The sequence below is a fragment of the Folsomia candida genome, unplaced genomic scaffold, assembly GCF_002217175.1.
Source record: "Folsomia candida strain VU population unplaced genomic scaffold, ASM221717v1 Fcan01_Sc056, whole genome shotgun sequence".
NCBI lineage: Eukaryota > Metazoa > Arthropoda > Collembola > Entomobryomorpha > Isotomidae > Folsomia > Folsomia candida.
Window position 1 is genome coordinate 100,387 of NW_019091248.1, and position 17,077 is coordinate 117,463.

The following is a 17,077-nucleotide window of genomic DNA, read 5'->3' on the forward strand; positions in this document are numbered from 1 at the left end:
GCCTAATCATTGCCCCATTGGTCTTGTAGCAGCGCTGGGAGACATGGCCCAATGTCTCCTTTTCATTGCAACCCGCTCGGCACATTCTGTCTTTTTCCGGTCTACCCCTGGCCATCCGACAGCGGGTGGGAACCGCGTTAGCCTTCACTTGGACAGCTTCGCAAAATTCCCTCCCGTTAAGACCACAAGTCCCATCGGACACCCACGTATGGACAGACTTGACTTCACGTGCAGTTGACAGTGCCATACCGTCAAACTTCTTATACAAGCGGGCAGCAGAGCCCTTTGTAGTAGGGTCAGCTCCCCCCGTCCCCAACCACGAGAGGTGGGTCTCCCACCCCGAGATAACCCACCCGAAAATTGTGGTGTTGAGGTGCCACCCTCAACTCCCACCCGAAAGACCGGTGCTGGATACATCTCCAGTCCCACCACGAAAAAAAAGGGTGCTGGATATATCTCCAGTCCCACCCACCAAACTCACCAAGAAACACGTCCGAAGATGAGCAAGATGAAAATGCGTGTGAGAATAATATTCTCCGTGCAGTTCTTCATCTCGCTGGAAAAGTTGACATGCTGGGAGATAGGAATGTATGAATCCTCTGATTCCACGTATCTCCATGTCGGGAAGGCCATACGCAGATTTCCAGCCTACGTTGGCATACACGAATGTTGCAAGAATGTATGTGATTTGGTGGTGTACAACGAGGTACACAAATAAGTACGTGTGCATATAAGCATTTATTTGCGAAGGTACATACATATATACATGGTGTTTTTTAAGTCGCGCTAAAACGGAAATTTTTCTATAGGAAAATTTAGTGTATTACTATTAGTTACGAGGATTTATTTTATTAGGCTTTACAGATTATTCACACTTTACATTCAACATTAGCATTAAAAAGATAAATGATAACGAATGGCCCCAAATTGAAACAGGTCTTAAAATACCACAATTAACTTCTTGACTATAAAATAATGCAAAATTACTGACAAAAAACTGTTTCAATTGACAAGGAAAATTTTTGTCTTATGTCTTCCATTTTGATGTTGAATACGAATGAATGTATCTTTTCAGGGGCAAAACTTTGGTAACTAACGGAAATATACTAAATTTCCTATAGAAAAATTTCCATTGTAACGCGACCTAAAAAACACCCTGTATACAATGAATGCATGTATGTATGTATAAACAGATCTAAGTACAAATGTACTTTAACCAAACTTCTAACACGCATGGATTTATTACTGGATTTTCAATGATTTTCTGAAAACCGTGAGATTTTATTATCTATATATTGCTAACCTGAAATGTTTTTTATTGCTGTAGAAAATCATAACACGTATTTTTCCCAAAAATCCTCGTATTGTGGCAACTTTGGCGATTTTTAGCAAAAAATGGGTGACACACCCCACCCGGGTTTTTTTCTCCATTCCCTCCTGGTGGAATGTGGCTACAATCCTGAGACATTGTGACATGGATTGGAAAACCCTCTGAGCACGTAGAAAATCAAAATCCGTATTTTCCCCAAAAATTTGCCTGTTTTGGCATCTTTGGCGATTTTTAGCAAAAAATGGGTGACATACCCCACCCCGGTTTTGTTCTCCATTCCTTCCAGGTGGACTGTGGCTACAATCCTGCATTAACTGGGCATGGATTTCTGCATCGTTGGAAGACATATAGGCACAAAACCCTCATTTTCCCCAGGAACTAATATATTCCACCGATTTATAGCAAAGAAACAGTGATAGGCCCCACCCCTTATCTTTTGATATGTTATGTCCCAATGTCATAGGTATAGAATGGAGTTAGGTAGCAGGTCGATATCTGCTATATAGGTGAGTTAAACTATTGAAATCACCAATCTTTTTGATTTTTTGGGGAAAATTGAGATTCCCAAGTGCAAATTTTTGTCATGTTGCACTTTCATGAGTTCAGGTTATATTTTCCAATTAGACAATACATGTACCTGCATTTTTTGAATTGGATTGTCTCTCGAAATTTGCTTAGATTTAAAGTTGGAGCTGAACGACAAAATTTTGCAAAAATCACCGTTTAGCCAAGTATTCGGTTTTTGGCCTACAAAAGTGGTCGGGGGTAATTTTTTTCGACTTTACCATACTGATTTATTATTGCCCCATTATACCCTTCAGAATTAAAGAATAAAAATGAGGGGCCAGCTGGAGGGTCTTGATGAGACTAGTCCTTCAGAAATTTTATACTCGAACACTTACATAATTAATTTTAAATCACATCTTAAATTGTCATTTGGGTGATATAACCTAATTCTTGGGTAGAATTATTATACATTACAAATTTTATAAGAATGGGTTACCAACCAACGCGCCAACTTAAAGTAATATTATCTATTTAATTGATATACATTTATGTGCATACATGAAAATATTACATGCTATTATTTTGCAAATTGCAAGCATTATATATGTGCATATATGTATGTACATAGGTACATGCATACAAATACTTGCTAATTTATGCAAAAATATATTACAACACTACCCAGGTCTATTTTCTTAAGCAAGATGTGTCAAAAAAACATCATGCAATCAAGTACACATATGTAAATATAGTCGGAACTTTCTCAAATTGTTTAAAATTTATAGCAAACAATTTGAAAAGTTTTAACTGTGATTCCTAAATATTTTGAATTTTGCATACTAATTGCATTAAGTTTATCTGTTGGGTTCGATTGTTCCACCCCACATGGAGAAAAACTGAGTATTTTGTCAAATATTGAAAGTATCTTAAGATACATATCTTGTATGTTGTATCTTAACTACTTCATCTTGGGTAAAGTATCTTGTATCTTTTATCTTGTGTAAATGAACAAGGAGTATCTTTTATCTTGTATCTTTTATCTCGTCATACAAAATATCTTCATTTTGTATCTTGTATCTTGACAAAGTATCTTGCCTACCCCTGATAATTTTATGCCCTACTACATATCCCACCTCTCAGAGATATGACGCCGCCAATTAACAACCGACGTTTTCATCAAGTCACGTTGATACTTCCATAACTGGTTTTTACGTTCCCGATAAAACGCCATCGCCGCCACGGCGAATTTTGTAATTATAACTTTTTTGTACCATCTGCATGTTCTCTGTACAACGGCCTTTGGTTTTAATGCAGAATATTTATTTACTAGGTATACTTTTTCCATGTTAGTTGAACTACGAGTTCTAATTTAACTTTTTGAATACATCATGATGTATTTTGATGGCAAAGTGCAAAAAATTTTCTGCAAAACCGATTTGCGAATTTTTTATTAGCCTTCAAAGATTTGCGAAATGGGTGGGTAGTGAAGCAGAGGTCACAGTGAGAATCACGTTCCACAGTCCCCTGTCCACGCACCAACCACATTCAAATCCCGGTCGTTAGCTTCTCTTTTCTTAAAACTCAAATCGTTCAATAATAATAAAATCTTAATTATTAAAGTTTGTGAATTATTACTTGAATTAGCTAAACGAAAATACCATTCTCATTTGCCCATAATTGACAATAGCTATAAAATCGACAATTTAGCCAGTGAAGGACTGATTTCGATCGAAAATTTATTACATCTTGAAACCAGTGCGTGTGAGACCATAATTTCATTAGAAGTTGCCATTTTCAGTGAACTTACTGATGTTGAATTTTTTTCAAATGATGCAAGTTCCGATTCCGAAGAACCATCGCATTCCAGGAATGGCAGACTGAAACTTTTAATAACGGAAATTACACTCTTGATCAGGTGAAAAAGATTGTTAAAGTTTACGACAGTGCGAAGGCCAATAAATTATTTCAAACCAGACGAGGTTCCCTTAAATTACAAATTATGAAACCATCCCCCGGATGAAGACTTACGTCGATCAGAATGGAAACAAGCTTCAGAAGTTAAAAGTTGTGGAAAACTTCGTCCTCTAAAAGTTTTACCATGCCAGCGAATCTTTAATACATACTAGTGAAATGAATTTGTCTTTTCAACATTTTTACATCGAAAACCATTTTCATTCTGATAATTGAGTGACGTCACTTCACCCATTAAATTTTATAAAGGTAAGCTAACATTATTTTTATATGTATACATTTATTATCGAGTGAGTGATCGAGCGACAACGACAAAGGCGTTGCGCGGGGGCATGAACCGCTCCCACCTCCACTACTTCCCCACTCATTTCGCAAATCTTTGAAGGCTAATAAAAAATTCGCAAATGGGTTTTGCAGAAAATTTTTTGCACTTTGCCATCATAAGACACCATTATATATTCAAAAAGTTAAATTAGAACTCGTATTTCAACTAACATGGAAAAAGTATACCTAGTAAGATCAAAAAGCAATTCAGCATGAAATTTTGTGAATTTTCATGCATACCTTAAAATTGGCATAATTTTATGTCGATGAAGAATCCGTAGTATTTAAAATGAAGGCAGACCGTTTTCGAGATGTCAACTAAAATGTGTGATTCAAGGACAGAATTCATGGATATGTCAAAGAATATATTTAAAAATATTTTAATGGGGCTCACAGAGAAATTTAATGCAATTTATTTTCTTATCCATCCGAGAGAAATAAAATTAATCTTTATCAATTAAAGAATTTTAATTTTTCATAATTAATTATTTATCTGTGCGACATCAACTTCTTTAAGCTCTACGAAATTATGTTACTTGTTCGAAAAGTTGTTGGCTATATGCATGTAAATGAAACATATTTAGTTAATGCTAGTCGACTTGTCGTATTATGTAATTATTCAATATTGAAAATTCTACAAATTCAAAAAAAATGGAAACTAATCATTCCATCAACTTTAGGAATTTGCATAGGCTGGATTGTTTTACAATGTTTCTTGTGTGTGTTTGTCACCTACATGTTATCAGGATGGATGAGCTTGTCATGTCACGAACACAGATAAGAGTATTAATAAAGTAGTTTGTTAATTGGGCATTCCAATCCCGAGATTGACACTTGGAATAAATAGACGTCTAACTACGTATTCATTTATAAATGTGTTAATTTAATTACTTAATCAATCACTCTCTCTCTCTCCAAATTTGGTTATCAAAATCCAATTCAACTCTTTATCTCAAACTATTACAAAACCCTACGACTTGAACATATGTAACTACACTGTGTCCCAAGTGTATCTCCACTCGACAGGATATCCTTGTGATAATATTTGTATCCTCACTCGTGTGTGGTCACGAGATTATCTGACATTTGAGGTCATTGTGTAAAAAAATGTGCAAGAAAAAAATAAACAAAAAATATCCGAGAAAAAGTGGATGAAAACCGGGGGCACGGGTGGTGGGGAGATACATTCGGGACACAGTGTATGCATACCCGAGGTGGTTATGAATTTTGCAAAGGCTGTTGGCTATGATGCAATAAATCAATTATTATTACCCGAGGTGGAATCAAATTACGACCAGTCTTCCATTTTCGACTAGAGGGGGAATTGCTGGACAAAAATGCAGCTGTTCAAGTATTCAATAATTTTCGTTTTGTGGGTCGGAACCTGCCTCGCGATTGGGAAAGAGGGTGAATACAAAATTAAAATACGATTACATTATACCAAATAATAATTGCATTGCAATATAATTTAATCACTATTTTAATTAAAATACTAATTAAAATAATAATTATGGTAGTCAAGGTGGCACACAAGTTAAAATTCATTCATTTGAAAATTCAATTGGCTGTATTAATCAATGATTAAAAATAAGAATTAAACAATAATTAGTTGTAATCTCGATAATTTTATATTTTTACAAGATCATTCCGATTCCTTCGAAGCGTTACGATTCGTTCAAGCAATTCAAGGTCAACTTCCTTCCCAATGGTTAGAAAGTCCGACACATTGGCGAAATTTGGCAAAGGAGGCCATCCTCTCAAAAGAGCGGCAAGGTCCACTTGAGGCAGTGGCAAAAAATGGGATTTTCTTTATCGGCGATGGTATGGGATTAACTTCAGTGTCTGCCGCTCGGGTTTTTAAGGGACAGAGAGATGACGGGGCAAGATTCGGGGAGGAATCCTCCCTCCACATGGAGACATTTCCTTACTCTGGACTCTCAAAGGTTTGAATTACTCATAACTTCCCCCCGTGCTTTATTACTGTCTCATTGTACCCCCACCATTATTTTAGACGTACTGCTTGGACACTCAAGTAGCAGACAGTTCATGCTCCGCGACGGCGTACTTATGCGGGAGTAAGGCTCGATTTTCCACAGCCGGGTTGTCACCGGGGGTCGTATTTGGTGATTGTCGAGGCCAAAATAATACCAACTTTCATGTCTCATCTATAGTCGAATGGGCTCAAGTTGGTTCACCAATAAATTTGATGCATGAATTTGTCGTTAAAACGTTTATCAATTTCAGAGGGAAGGGAAATCAACCGGGATCGTGACAACCGGTCGTGTCACAGCAATCCCTGGCGCCGCGAATTGGGCTGGTATTGCACAACGAAGTTGGGAAACCGACGCAGATGTTGCAGAATCGGGTAAGAATCCTGAAGTTTGTCCGGATTCGGGGATCCAATTATTGAGAAAGGAAGCTGGACAGAGGCTAAACGTACTGCTAGGCGGGGGTCGGCATAGATTAACGCCCGTGGAGAAAATCGACCCAGAAACAAATTCCCCTGGCAAGAGGACAGATGGAAGAAATATAGCGGAAGAATGGCTCGTCATGAAGGAAGGGCAAAGTGGGATGGCGAGATATATTACGGGACGAGATGAACTCTTGGGATTAAATGTGTCAGAGGTTGATGATCTGCTGGGCTCGTTTGCTATGCAAGGATTACCTTGGAGTGACGAGCTGGAGAGAGATAATGACCCCACGATGCAGGAAATGGTGCAAGTTGCGATTAAAATATTGAGTAAAAATCCAAATGGGTTTTTCCTTTTTGTTCATGGTAAGTCTAGGCATGTGTATTAATCAGCATTTTTATTTCCAAATTGTTAACCCTTAATCCTTACAAAATCAAATTGAACCTGGATTGATCCATAATCTTAATCGTATATCCCGGTTAAGAAAAGTAATCCAATTCTTAATCAGAAGAAAAAATCGATTAATTACCAACCATTTTAGTTCTTAAATATTACAATTGAATGTGGAACATTTGAGATGAGTGATGCAGATTGATCAAAGTTACCAGCTTACAAATGGCCCAATTTTTTTGGGTAATTTGTGAAATTGTCTTCTGGGTATCGTTGTTTCTTTGCGTTTTAGCTTTTCTCAGGATTTCCCCTCATGTAATTTTTATTTCTAGGCGGCAAGATTGATAGCGCGCATCATGCCAATAGACCAGGTCGCGCGTTGCGGGAAATTGTAGAATTTGACAAAGCCGTCAAAACAGGGGACGAAATGACGGACGATCTAGATACATTAATCGTCGTCAGTGCCGATCATTCCCACACGATGGGATATTGTGGCTACAACGTGAGGGGCAATTCCATCCTACGTCACTCCATTATTCCCGCGGACGATGGCTTTGTTTTTTCCACACTGAACTACGTTAACGGTCCAGGTCCCGCGTGGACAAATCCGGACACCGGGCTCAGGCACAACGTTCTTTTGGATAATACAAGCAATCCCAATTATGAACTCCCGGTTCCAGTGCCGCTATTTTCCGAAGCGCATTCGTCAGAGGACGTCCCAATTTTTGCAAAATAACCGTATGCTCATTACTTTGCGGGGGTGCAGGAACAAAGCTCGATACCGCATTTGATAGCGTGGGTTTTTTTAAGTTTAATTAGTTTTTTTCAAAATTACTAAATTTTTTAGAATGCCGTGTTTTAATTTTACAGATAATTTTAATTATTACTTATCAAATAATTCTCAGGTATGCTCTATGTGTGGGGGATGGTTTAAAAAATAGGCATTGCATTCCTGGTGATGATGAGACCACTACAGAAAATTCGGACACAACCACACACACCGCAACTTATCCTACAACGCCATCTTCTGCATCAACCCATGGTTCGGTTTATGGTCTTGTTTTGTTAACAATATTCCCGATTTTCCATTAACCCGGATAATTCAAAGAGATCAATTATTGTTGACATTTATGCAAAAATAAAAATAGATATTTGTGAGGAAATACAAGGTAAATAAGCTCATTGTATTTTCTCGTATTTTATCATATTTTCATAGGTCTGATAACAACATTAAATACAAATAAGAATTTATCGTGGACGAAGATGGAGTTTGTACGGAGAATTTGTGTTATGTGCGATAAATGGGTGCCAAATTGGGCAGAGAGACGCATATGATACCGAGAAACTTATAAAATCGGCCCAATAACGGGTAACAATCGGTCCTTAGCTTATTCATATATTATTATACTAGTGTTACATATTAAGAGAATAAGCAATACGGTGTCTTGAATTGGAAACCAGTTTTTGCGAACTGATATTTATTGACGTGCTAATAAAGATTAGAAACAAAACATCAAGATAATTTTAGTTCCCTACGCGTACGGATAACTTGCCCAATCTGCAATTCCACACATGTTAACTCCTCTTCTCATCCTAAAATATCCCTTCTCTCACCAAGTAGATCCCCAGGAATTCTTGAGTATCCAATACTTAACCCCATTCTCAGTTCCATATCTAAACATATTATATATTAGGAAATTGAATAATCTCGGCTTGCCCCTGTTGGAAAAAATTCTCACATATTTGGCAACTTACCCAACAACCAAAACCTTATGGGTCGGGTTATTACGACAATTAGGAACGTCAAGGATTCTCCTCCGATAATGACTGTGTTCTCGAGTTCCTGCGTTATACGCTATCGAAACCTAAATATAATATGATTGTATAAATTAAATTGAAAGTTACCGTTACGCGCGTCAGAAAAGTCGTCACCACGTGACCAAATGTCATTTTAACACTTAAATTTTTGCACATCGCCGGACTAGTATTAAAAAATACGTGGAATTTATATAGTGGTTATGCTGGGAGCTCATGGCACCAAAAAGGTTTCCCTCGTCAGAGCTCACAGTATACTGTAAAGTTTGAACTATTACTATAGTTTGTATTATAAAATTCAAGTTATTTTGAATTTAAGTACCTAATGCTCAAAATCAAGTTGATTCTAGGAAATTTAATATATTTAATAGTAATAAATATATGTTATAATGTTCCAATTCAATGTAGCGATGAGGGGCTCCGGCTTTTTCGCAAAAATAAAGAAAGCATTGATTGAGTAATAAATATAAATACATACCTATGTATATGTACATACTAGGTATTATGATAGGTATCATAATAGGTATTACTTATTCAATTTCGTATAAAATTGATACATAAATACACATGTACATATACATATTCATATATTGAACACCAATATAAGAGTTACGTATGCACATTTATATTTAAGTCTTAAATTGTACATGTTATCAGTAAGACATCATTCAACGCTAACCAATTTTTCTTTGTGTTCATCAATAAATCTAAGCTATTCATGGACCAGAATATCATTTTTTGAAAAAGGCATTTACGGCAAAGAGGCATGATTTTTTGTGCGGCATTTACGGCACGTTTACGGCAGCCATGCCTTTTTGCCCTAGAGTACACTGGTCTTGATTGTGGTTGTCATACCTCCCAAGCTTGCAGTAGTTTTTGCTACTATGGTGCATATCGGTGTTCAACCTGTAACTGCTACTGCCTTCCGTATAGTTATTGTTAGTATTACTAGCAATACATGTCACACCACGACCACGACCACACATGTCATTACATCATTAATACCAGGTCAAATGTATACAAATTCACATAATGCATTAAAATAATCATTCTAAATTATCATGTCACATCATAATCAAATCATGTATTAAATATTCTATTCGCTCGACTACAGATTATTTGCCTATTTATGCAACCGGCATTCAATACGAAAGTGTTATCTCCAGTGCCAAGGGTTTGTTAACTTCACAAATATGCAGCCTGTCGATAATTGTCTTTCAAAAGTAATGTGATGTATCTTCATTAAAATATGTGAAGTTGGAAAAAAATTGATTGCAGAGTAATTAATCTATCGGTTTGTATGCATTCTAACTTATACATACATATATAGTAATATTCCTTTACTCTGGTAGTTTTAATCATTTTAGTTAAAAAAATTTTCCGATCCGATCCCATCCTAAATCCGAAGGAATTCTCCGGATCGGATCGGATCGGACCAGTACTCCGAGTAGGATCAATCCGATATGCTGGAAATCCGATCCGATCATCATCGGCTCCAATCCATCCGATCCGATCCGTAGGATTACGAGCCCTAGTTATAAATAATTTATAAAAATCAAAGTTGTTTATAAATAACAATAAATACGTATGTGGATTTTCTTACCTATTTACATATGTCAAAAAAAGGAAGATCAGCCACTGTAATTTAGAGATTGTTGGAGAAAATAAATTTAGTTTTGTATGTATTTCAATTGTCAGTACGAGCATTAACCCTTTGAGTTTAAGGGTTTCATTATGTATGGCAAGGAGGCGCCTTCAAGGACTGGAAAACAGTGTATCTGAGATCCGGCGAAGTAAAACTATAGAATTTTAGCATTTTTTAGCATTTTAGCATTGCGAAAACGATTTTTGAAAACATGCGATTTTTGAAAACATGCAATGTTTAATTGTGTGTTTAATTGCTGAAATAAAAGAAAAATAGTAAATCAGGTGCAGAGGTCAGTTCTCTGGATATGTTAACAACTATCGCATACAAGGCCGCTGTTGGATAATTGATACAAAATTTTACAGTTTAAGCACACGAAGCTTCCCAAGTAGAAATCCCGAATTCTCACGTGAATTTCACGCGGAATCAATGTGATTTGGCCGCTTTTTCGATGTGAAATTAACGTGAAATTTTGGTGATTAGTGGAAATCATGTGAAATTAACGTGATCACCTAAATTTCACGTAAATTTCACATCGAAAAAGCGGCCAAATCACATTGATTCCGCGTGAAATTCACGTGAGAATTCGGGATTTCTACTTGGGTTAGCATTAAATGATAAGTTATCTAAAAAAAAGTTTGATTGATGTCTGAACTTACATAATTATCAGGATCTGTGAAAAGCACTTCAACCTAGTTGCATACGTTTCCTGCTTGCTTCGATATATATATATATACACTGCAAATAAACTGGTGTCAATTCCGCGCGGTGTAGTCACATATAGACACCACGCGGTGTTAATACGGGCAATTAACACCGCGTGGTGTCTATATGTGACTACACCGCGCGGAATTGACACCAGTTTATTTGCAGTGTATGCATAATTGACAAGGGATTACAGACATATGAAAATCATCACCACCGAGCATATTATGTTGCAGTAACTCATCAGAATCACGCCCATTTAGAGGGTACCCAAGATATCTCCAAAGACAACAAACGTTGACAAGTTGTTGACCAGATGCTATAAATCAGATTTAAGTTTCGACCAGTATGAAGGTAAGGAATAAATAGTTAAATATTCGTAAGTTAAATTGAAAATAAATCAGCATTATTATGCACAGGCCGCAATAGAAGAATAGCTGCTTCAGAAGATTGGATGGAACAAGGAAGCATCCACCAGGGGAAAAGTAATATTGAAATTCTCTTCTTTTTAGAGGAAGTCTACATATGTAAGGAAATTTATAGTTTGATGTGATATTTATTAATTTTTGTAACACGTATAAAGTATTTACACGTGTTTTGACATGAAATCCCATGAATGGAATTAATGAATAATAGAAAAAGTGGAGTAGGTGTAAATAATCCTACTCCTAATAAATCCTTTGACGATTATGCATCTGCTGACGTTTGACGAAATCGTAATGGTAGTATTTACTAGTAATTACTACTAGTTGCTAAATCGATTACTCTCATTAGCAGAAAATATAAGAAAAGCTGAGATTCAGGCACATTCATATCTAAAATAATCGCCTGATCACGCCACTACATCCAGTCCTGCCAATGACAGACCTGTAAATTCATTATCCACATTACGCACTTATCTACAACCTTGTGTAACATTTATTAAAATGTTTAATTATATTTTCATTGACATCAGATCACATAACGGATTGCCGATTGTGTTTTTGAGATTTTACTTAAGTGGACTGATTTATGTATGTATGTAAGCTTAAGGGTTTTGATGCGTATTTATAAAATAAATCCCAACTCCACAAACTGATAACATAAATTAAATCTCACGAGTACCAAACCATTTAGTCCTTTAGTTTATTTCTATTCGTCCAAGTATGTACTCACTGAAGCCCCTGCATGACTCGCTGCAAACTAAGCTGTACACGTGCATGTATAGATACTTGTAAGTGTAAATGTAGTTATAAATTTCTTGATCTATGTATGTCCGAACGTATTAAGCAGGACATACAGATTTATGTAAAAAAATATAAATAATAAATATTAAATAATGAAATGAATTGTATGACAGGTAACCATCCATTCTGTCGAAAAGTACATGGGCACAAGATTGAATCTGGACACCAGAAGATATTCGTTTGTAAGTCATTTACAAACGTACCCGTTCTGTATTATTATTTCAAAACGCTGATGCAGATCATCTTCAACACTTCACAACAGTATGCTGGTTTTGAATCTTAAAATCCAACTGATTAGGTGAATCATCTATTTCCTTATAAAACCTAAACAGCGAATTCCATAGTATATAATGAGTTCGGAATGTATTAACAAAATCATGTTTTAACGGATTACACAATTTTCGAATTAAGCAGAGGCCATTTTATTTCTTCAGTATCAAGAATGACAATTTATATCATTATGCAATCACTTTTTAATTATTCCGGATTATTTTCATTTCACATGCCTTCAGGGAGTAGCCCCAATCTGTCCAGAGGGACCAAATAAGTCCTCCGTTCGAAATTGTAGTTGATGAATTTTTGTATTCACCGTTTAAATGAGACTGAAAATTAACGAAGATATTATAACATTTCACAACTATACGTAGGATACAAGTGTATATTTTACCAGGATACAAGTGTATATTTTACCAGAAAGCAATTATTAAACCACCATGCACCCATGTATCTTTCAGCGCAATTGTGATTGGTGTTATCGTTGTCTCTATCAAATGTGCTGAATTTATTCCCTAAGTGATACGCCAAAGAGTCACCTGTTTCACAAGAAATATGGTTGCATTCTAGGGATTAAAATCTAAAATCTGGGCAGTGACATGCAATGATGCCCGCGCACGCAATTAGAAATTTAGTTATTAAGGTATCGACGTAATATAGTGGAATCTACGCCAATCACCATTTTAAGTGCCTATTGTTTTACTTTATTTGGAAAACTGTGTTTAATGTAATACGGATTTTTCACTTATATGTCGCCTACAAAATCCGTTGGTAGGGAAACTGTACAGGTGTATGTGAAGGTGTATGTACCATACCTAACCAAAAGTCCCTGTCACGATTTCCAAATCCGACTTCATATTCTGTCCAGTTCCTATAGAAATGGTCCCGCTGTTCCACACCGTAGTTAAATCCGCGCCTTTGAATAACCAGTTGCTGTGGCGGTGAGTTTGTTGTGCTGGGTCTAGTTGTTGTGGTTGGTCTGGTAGTTGTTGGAGTGGTAGTTGTTGGTGTGGTCGTAGTTGTTGGTGTCGTCGTAGTTGGAGTGGTAGTTGTTGGTGTAGTCGTAGTTGGCCTCGTAGTTGTTGGTGTAGTCGTAGTTGGCCTCGTAGTTGTTGGTGTAGTCGTAGTTGGCCTCGTAGTAGTTGGTTTAGTCGTAGTTGGCCTCGTAGTTGTTGGTGTAGTCGTAGTTGGCCTCGTAGTAGTTGGTGTAGTCGTAGTCGCTGTGGTTGTGGTTTGAGTTTCTTGTGTAGAAATCAATGTCGAATCTCTGAAATATGAATTATAGTTTAGCAAAACATGATCACATCCACTGGATTTCATACAATCAGATAAATAAATATTCCTTCAATTTCAATTTTGGGGAATGAATTTTCAAAGCAGCTCATTTGCATGAGCTGCATCACGAAATAAAATATCAATAATAGACGCTATCAATATTTTCTTAGCTGCAGAATGTAACATAATACGATTTGATTCCAATGTGAACATTTATTAATTTTGGAGCATTTATTCCTTCATACGAAATCAGCGTACAAGGTTTGCACACATTTTTAGATTTTGGTACCAAACAAATTACAAGGACCAATTTACCTTGGACAAGTGTTTCTAGCTTGTTCTGGATTTTAGCGCAAAATTGATCCACGAAGCTATGGATGCAATCGAATGGAAAAGCACTCAAACTTACGGGGTGGCTGGAGTGGTGACGATGACGCAAGGTGAAATAAATTCATGATTGCAGACAAGCAAGTCTTGATCCCACACCGTCCCAGGAGCACAGCACTGCACGATCGCGTGACCATTCGTACATTCGATGAACTTGCGACAGTCGTATGGGTAGGGATGATATGTAGGGATACCCTCTTCCGATGGGGGACACTCGACCACCTAAATTTCAAAGTAAGTATGCCATGGTTTTCTTATCCAACAAGGATTAAGAAGCAAAATGAAACACTACAACCAACAAATTACTAATGGCGCAACCTTTACTAATAATTGTAACTGCTTAAGTTTACTGAAATTTTGTATTTTACAAAATGATACATATATGTATGTCCAACTCCAAAATGTGAGAACAAGCTTATGCTCGATGCAATTAAATGATGAAGTTATTAAATAAAAAGTGCATTATTTTTTTAAAGTTTAATCTACTCTTAAATTATAATTTAATTATGGAGAAAACCCGTATTACTACCTTATTATAATAAGGTAGTAATACGGGTTTTCTCCATAAATTCAATTGAACAATTCTAAGTTAACTAACCATAATTATAAAAAAACTCAATTTCGAAAACAATATTTCAAAATTTTACCTGAGGTTCACCGACGCATTCTGAAATTGTTGATTCGCAAAAGTTGGAAAAACAAAGAAGAACAACTAAGACGTGGAAGCGGTTATTTCTCATTTTACCCATTTTTTTAATCTGCACCAATAAATAAAATAGATGGAACCCTTTCTAATTGTGTAGTTGTCACCAGGTAATTAAACTGATTCTCTGCTATTAGCAACCCAGCCTTTTTATTACTCGCTGGACCGCATTCCAACCGCGATAGGACAATAATTAATTGAATTTTCCGATGATTTTGTTATCATATGTTGTGACTTGATATGTAAATATTATTCTTGAAAGCTCAAATTCAGCTCAACATTATGTACGAATCCTGTGATCAAAAGTCATCAATCAAGGCTGAACTGACATGAGGATTTAAATTTAGTGAATTTAAGCGAAATTTAATTCTTTGATTGACAGTTGATTTCATTTGCAAAGACAAAAATTTGGACGTAGTTAGTTATGCTTTGCTCGCTTCGCCAATTTATGTAGTCATAAATCGCCTCTCTGGTTTAAATTTGTACCTCATCAATCATGTTGCTCAAAGTCAACTGCATACATATGCACTATATTTGCGTACTTACTGTTTTGCAAATATATGGATAAGATAAGCTTCGCAACTGTGCGTCACGTTCATAGGAAGCAAAGTTTTATGTTAAATCGAAGAGAATTTTACGTAGAGTCTGACAAAAAAATACAAAAAATCTGGAGTTTTTATCAAGTTCGTATTTATTTCTCCAACTTTTAAAGTGTCGAATCTTTTCTATTCACTAAATTAAAAATTTTTACGAATACGTGCGTAATGAAGAAGTTAAGAAAAATGGAAGACTTTGTTGCAAATATAATCAAAAGGTTACGTGATGATTTTTAAAATTCATGCATGCTCACATGCCGGTGCTAAATATTTTAATGAATCAAATTTCACAAATTTGTCCCAATCTCACGGCGACGAATGCGTATCTTGCATGGGATTAAAGATCAACGTATCATGTTGCATGAACAGACTATTTAAAAAAAATCAGGGTGCTCGAAACGACGAGCAACATCTTATTGCTCGTTCAACTTTTTCGTCGTATGTATAATGGAAATTTGGTCATAATCGCATTGCCACGCATGGGTTTTCCCAGTAGGGTAATAAACAATCACATACTCGAGATAAACCACTCACTACAGATAAGAATCAATTTCATTGAATTGGTTCAAGTATCACGTCAAGCATATGTATTTATTTATATAAATTACCATAATCACCGTTATGTAATCTAATTTCTAGATAATACCAAATCGTGAACAGAAAGCTTTCTTCTTGAACCGTGAAATTTAATATACGCGTAACAAATTGTCAAACTAAATTTGTGTTCAAATTCTAATAATAACAAAATCCCTCATTTCTTGAACACGTTTTCCGTCCAGGGAAGCAAACAATGAATTTATAGTGAAAGTCACCCAACAACGAGAGCACCAAATTGAGGTCCACAACAGCATTGAAAAATTCAACATTACTCAAACTATATGTCTCGTCGCCCTCCTCCTGGTCACACTTGCCTTGGTCACCATTGGGGTAATTCAAACCCGTCGAATGCCCAAATCCAAACGCAGCCCACGTCGAGATGTTGAGAATTATTGACGCCAACCGCCCCCCCTCCCACCTCCCAATCGTAAGAAGACCATCTTGCCATGCCGCCCGCCCCTCCCGTCATCACAACCCCCTGCAGCCTCCAATCTCCAAACCCCATAAAAACCTTCCCACTCTCTTCCTCCATCATCTTTAACTCACACATACATTATAGATATACAGACAAATGCTGTCACCCCTCATCATCATCGCACAACTAATTTATGTCTACTTAGCGAAGAGGTGCAGCTCTCCTTTACATGCAATATTTCCATTGTAGTCAATTATGTAATCTATTATGTATCTCTAGGTTATGACCAATATTTTTTCCTTTGTCTTGACTGGTTTTATATTCATTTATACTTTTTACCCTATATTAGTACACAAATATTGTATGTAAATTCCTGTACCTTCATGGGCCCGTAAGCGGCCTCACAAGGATTGATAATAAATTCATTCATTCATTCATTCATTTATAGTGAAAGCCGTTGTCGATTTTGCGTGACTTACATATGTCACATCATTTTAAGAAAATGCA

The 17,077-nt window shown here is 36.4% G+C and overlaps 2 protein-coding genes across 2 annotated transcripts; one reads left to right on the forward strand and one right to left on the reverse strand.

Moving 5' to 3' along the window:
• Nucleotides 1-5,437: 5,437 nt before the first annotated feature.
• Nucleotides 5,438-7,669, forward strand: LOC110862403 (membrane-bound alkaline phosphatase). The gene is made up of 5 exons (XM_035845515.1): nt 5,438-5,539; nt 5,774-6,075; nt 6,144-6,387; nt 6,423-6,908; nt 7,266-7,669. The coding sequence occupies exons 1-5, from the start codon at nt 5,470-5,472 to the stop codon at nt 7,667-7,669; spliced, it is 1,506 nt and encodes a 501-aa protein (XP_035701408.1). The 5' UTR covers nt 5,438-5,469.
• A 5,053-nt stretch (nt 7,670-12,722) lies between these two features.
• On the reverse strand, nt 12,723-15,093 carry LOC110862414 (transcription initiation factor TFIID subunit 12). The gene is made up of 5 exons (XM_022111611.2): nt 14,907-15,093; nt 14,282-14,481; nt 13,413-13,864; nt 13,015-13,136; nt 12,723-12,926 (listed from the first exon to the last, which is right to left on the reverse strand). Exons 1-5 carry the CDS (start codon nt 15,006-15,008, stop codon nt 12,798-12,800), a joined length of 1,005 nt encoding a protein of 334 aa, XP_021967303.1. The 5' UTR covers nt 15,009-15,093; the 3' UTR covers nt 12,723-12,797.
• Nucleotides 15,094-17,077: the final 1,984 nt, after the last annotated feature.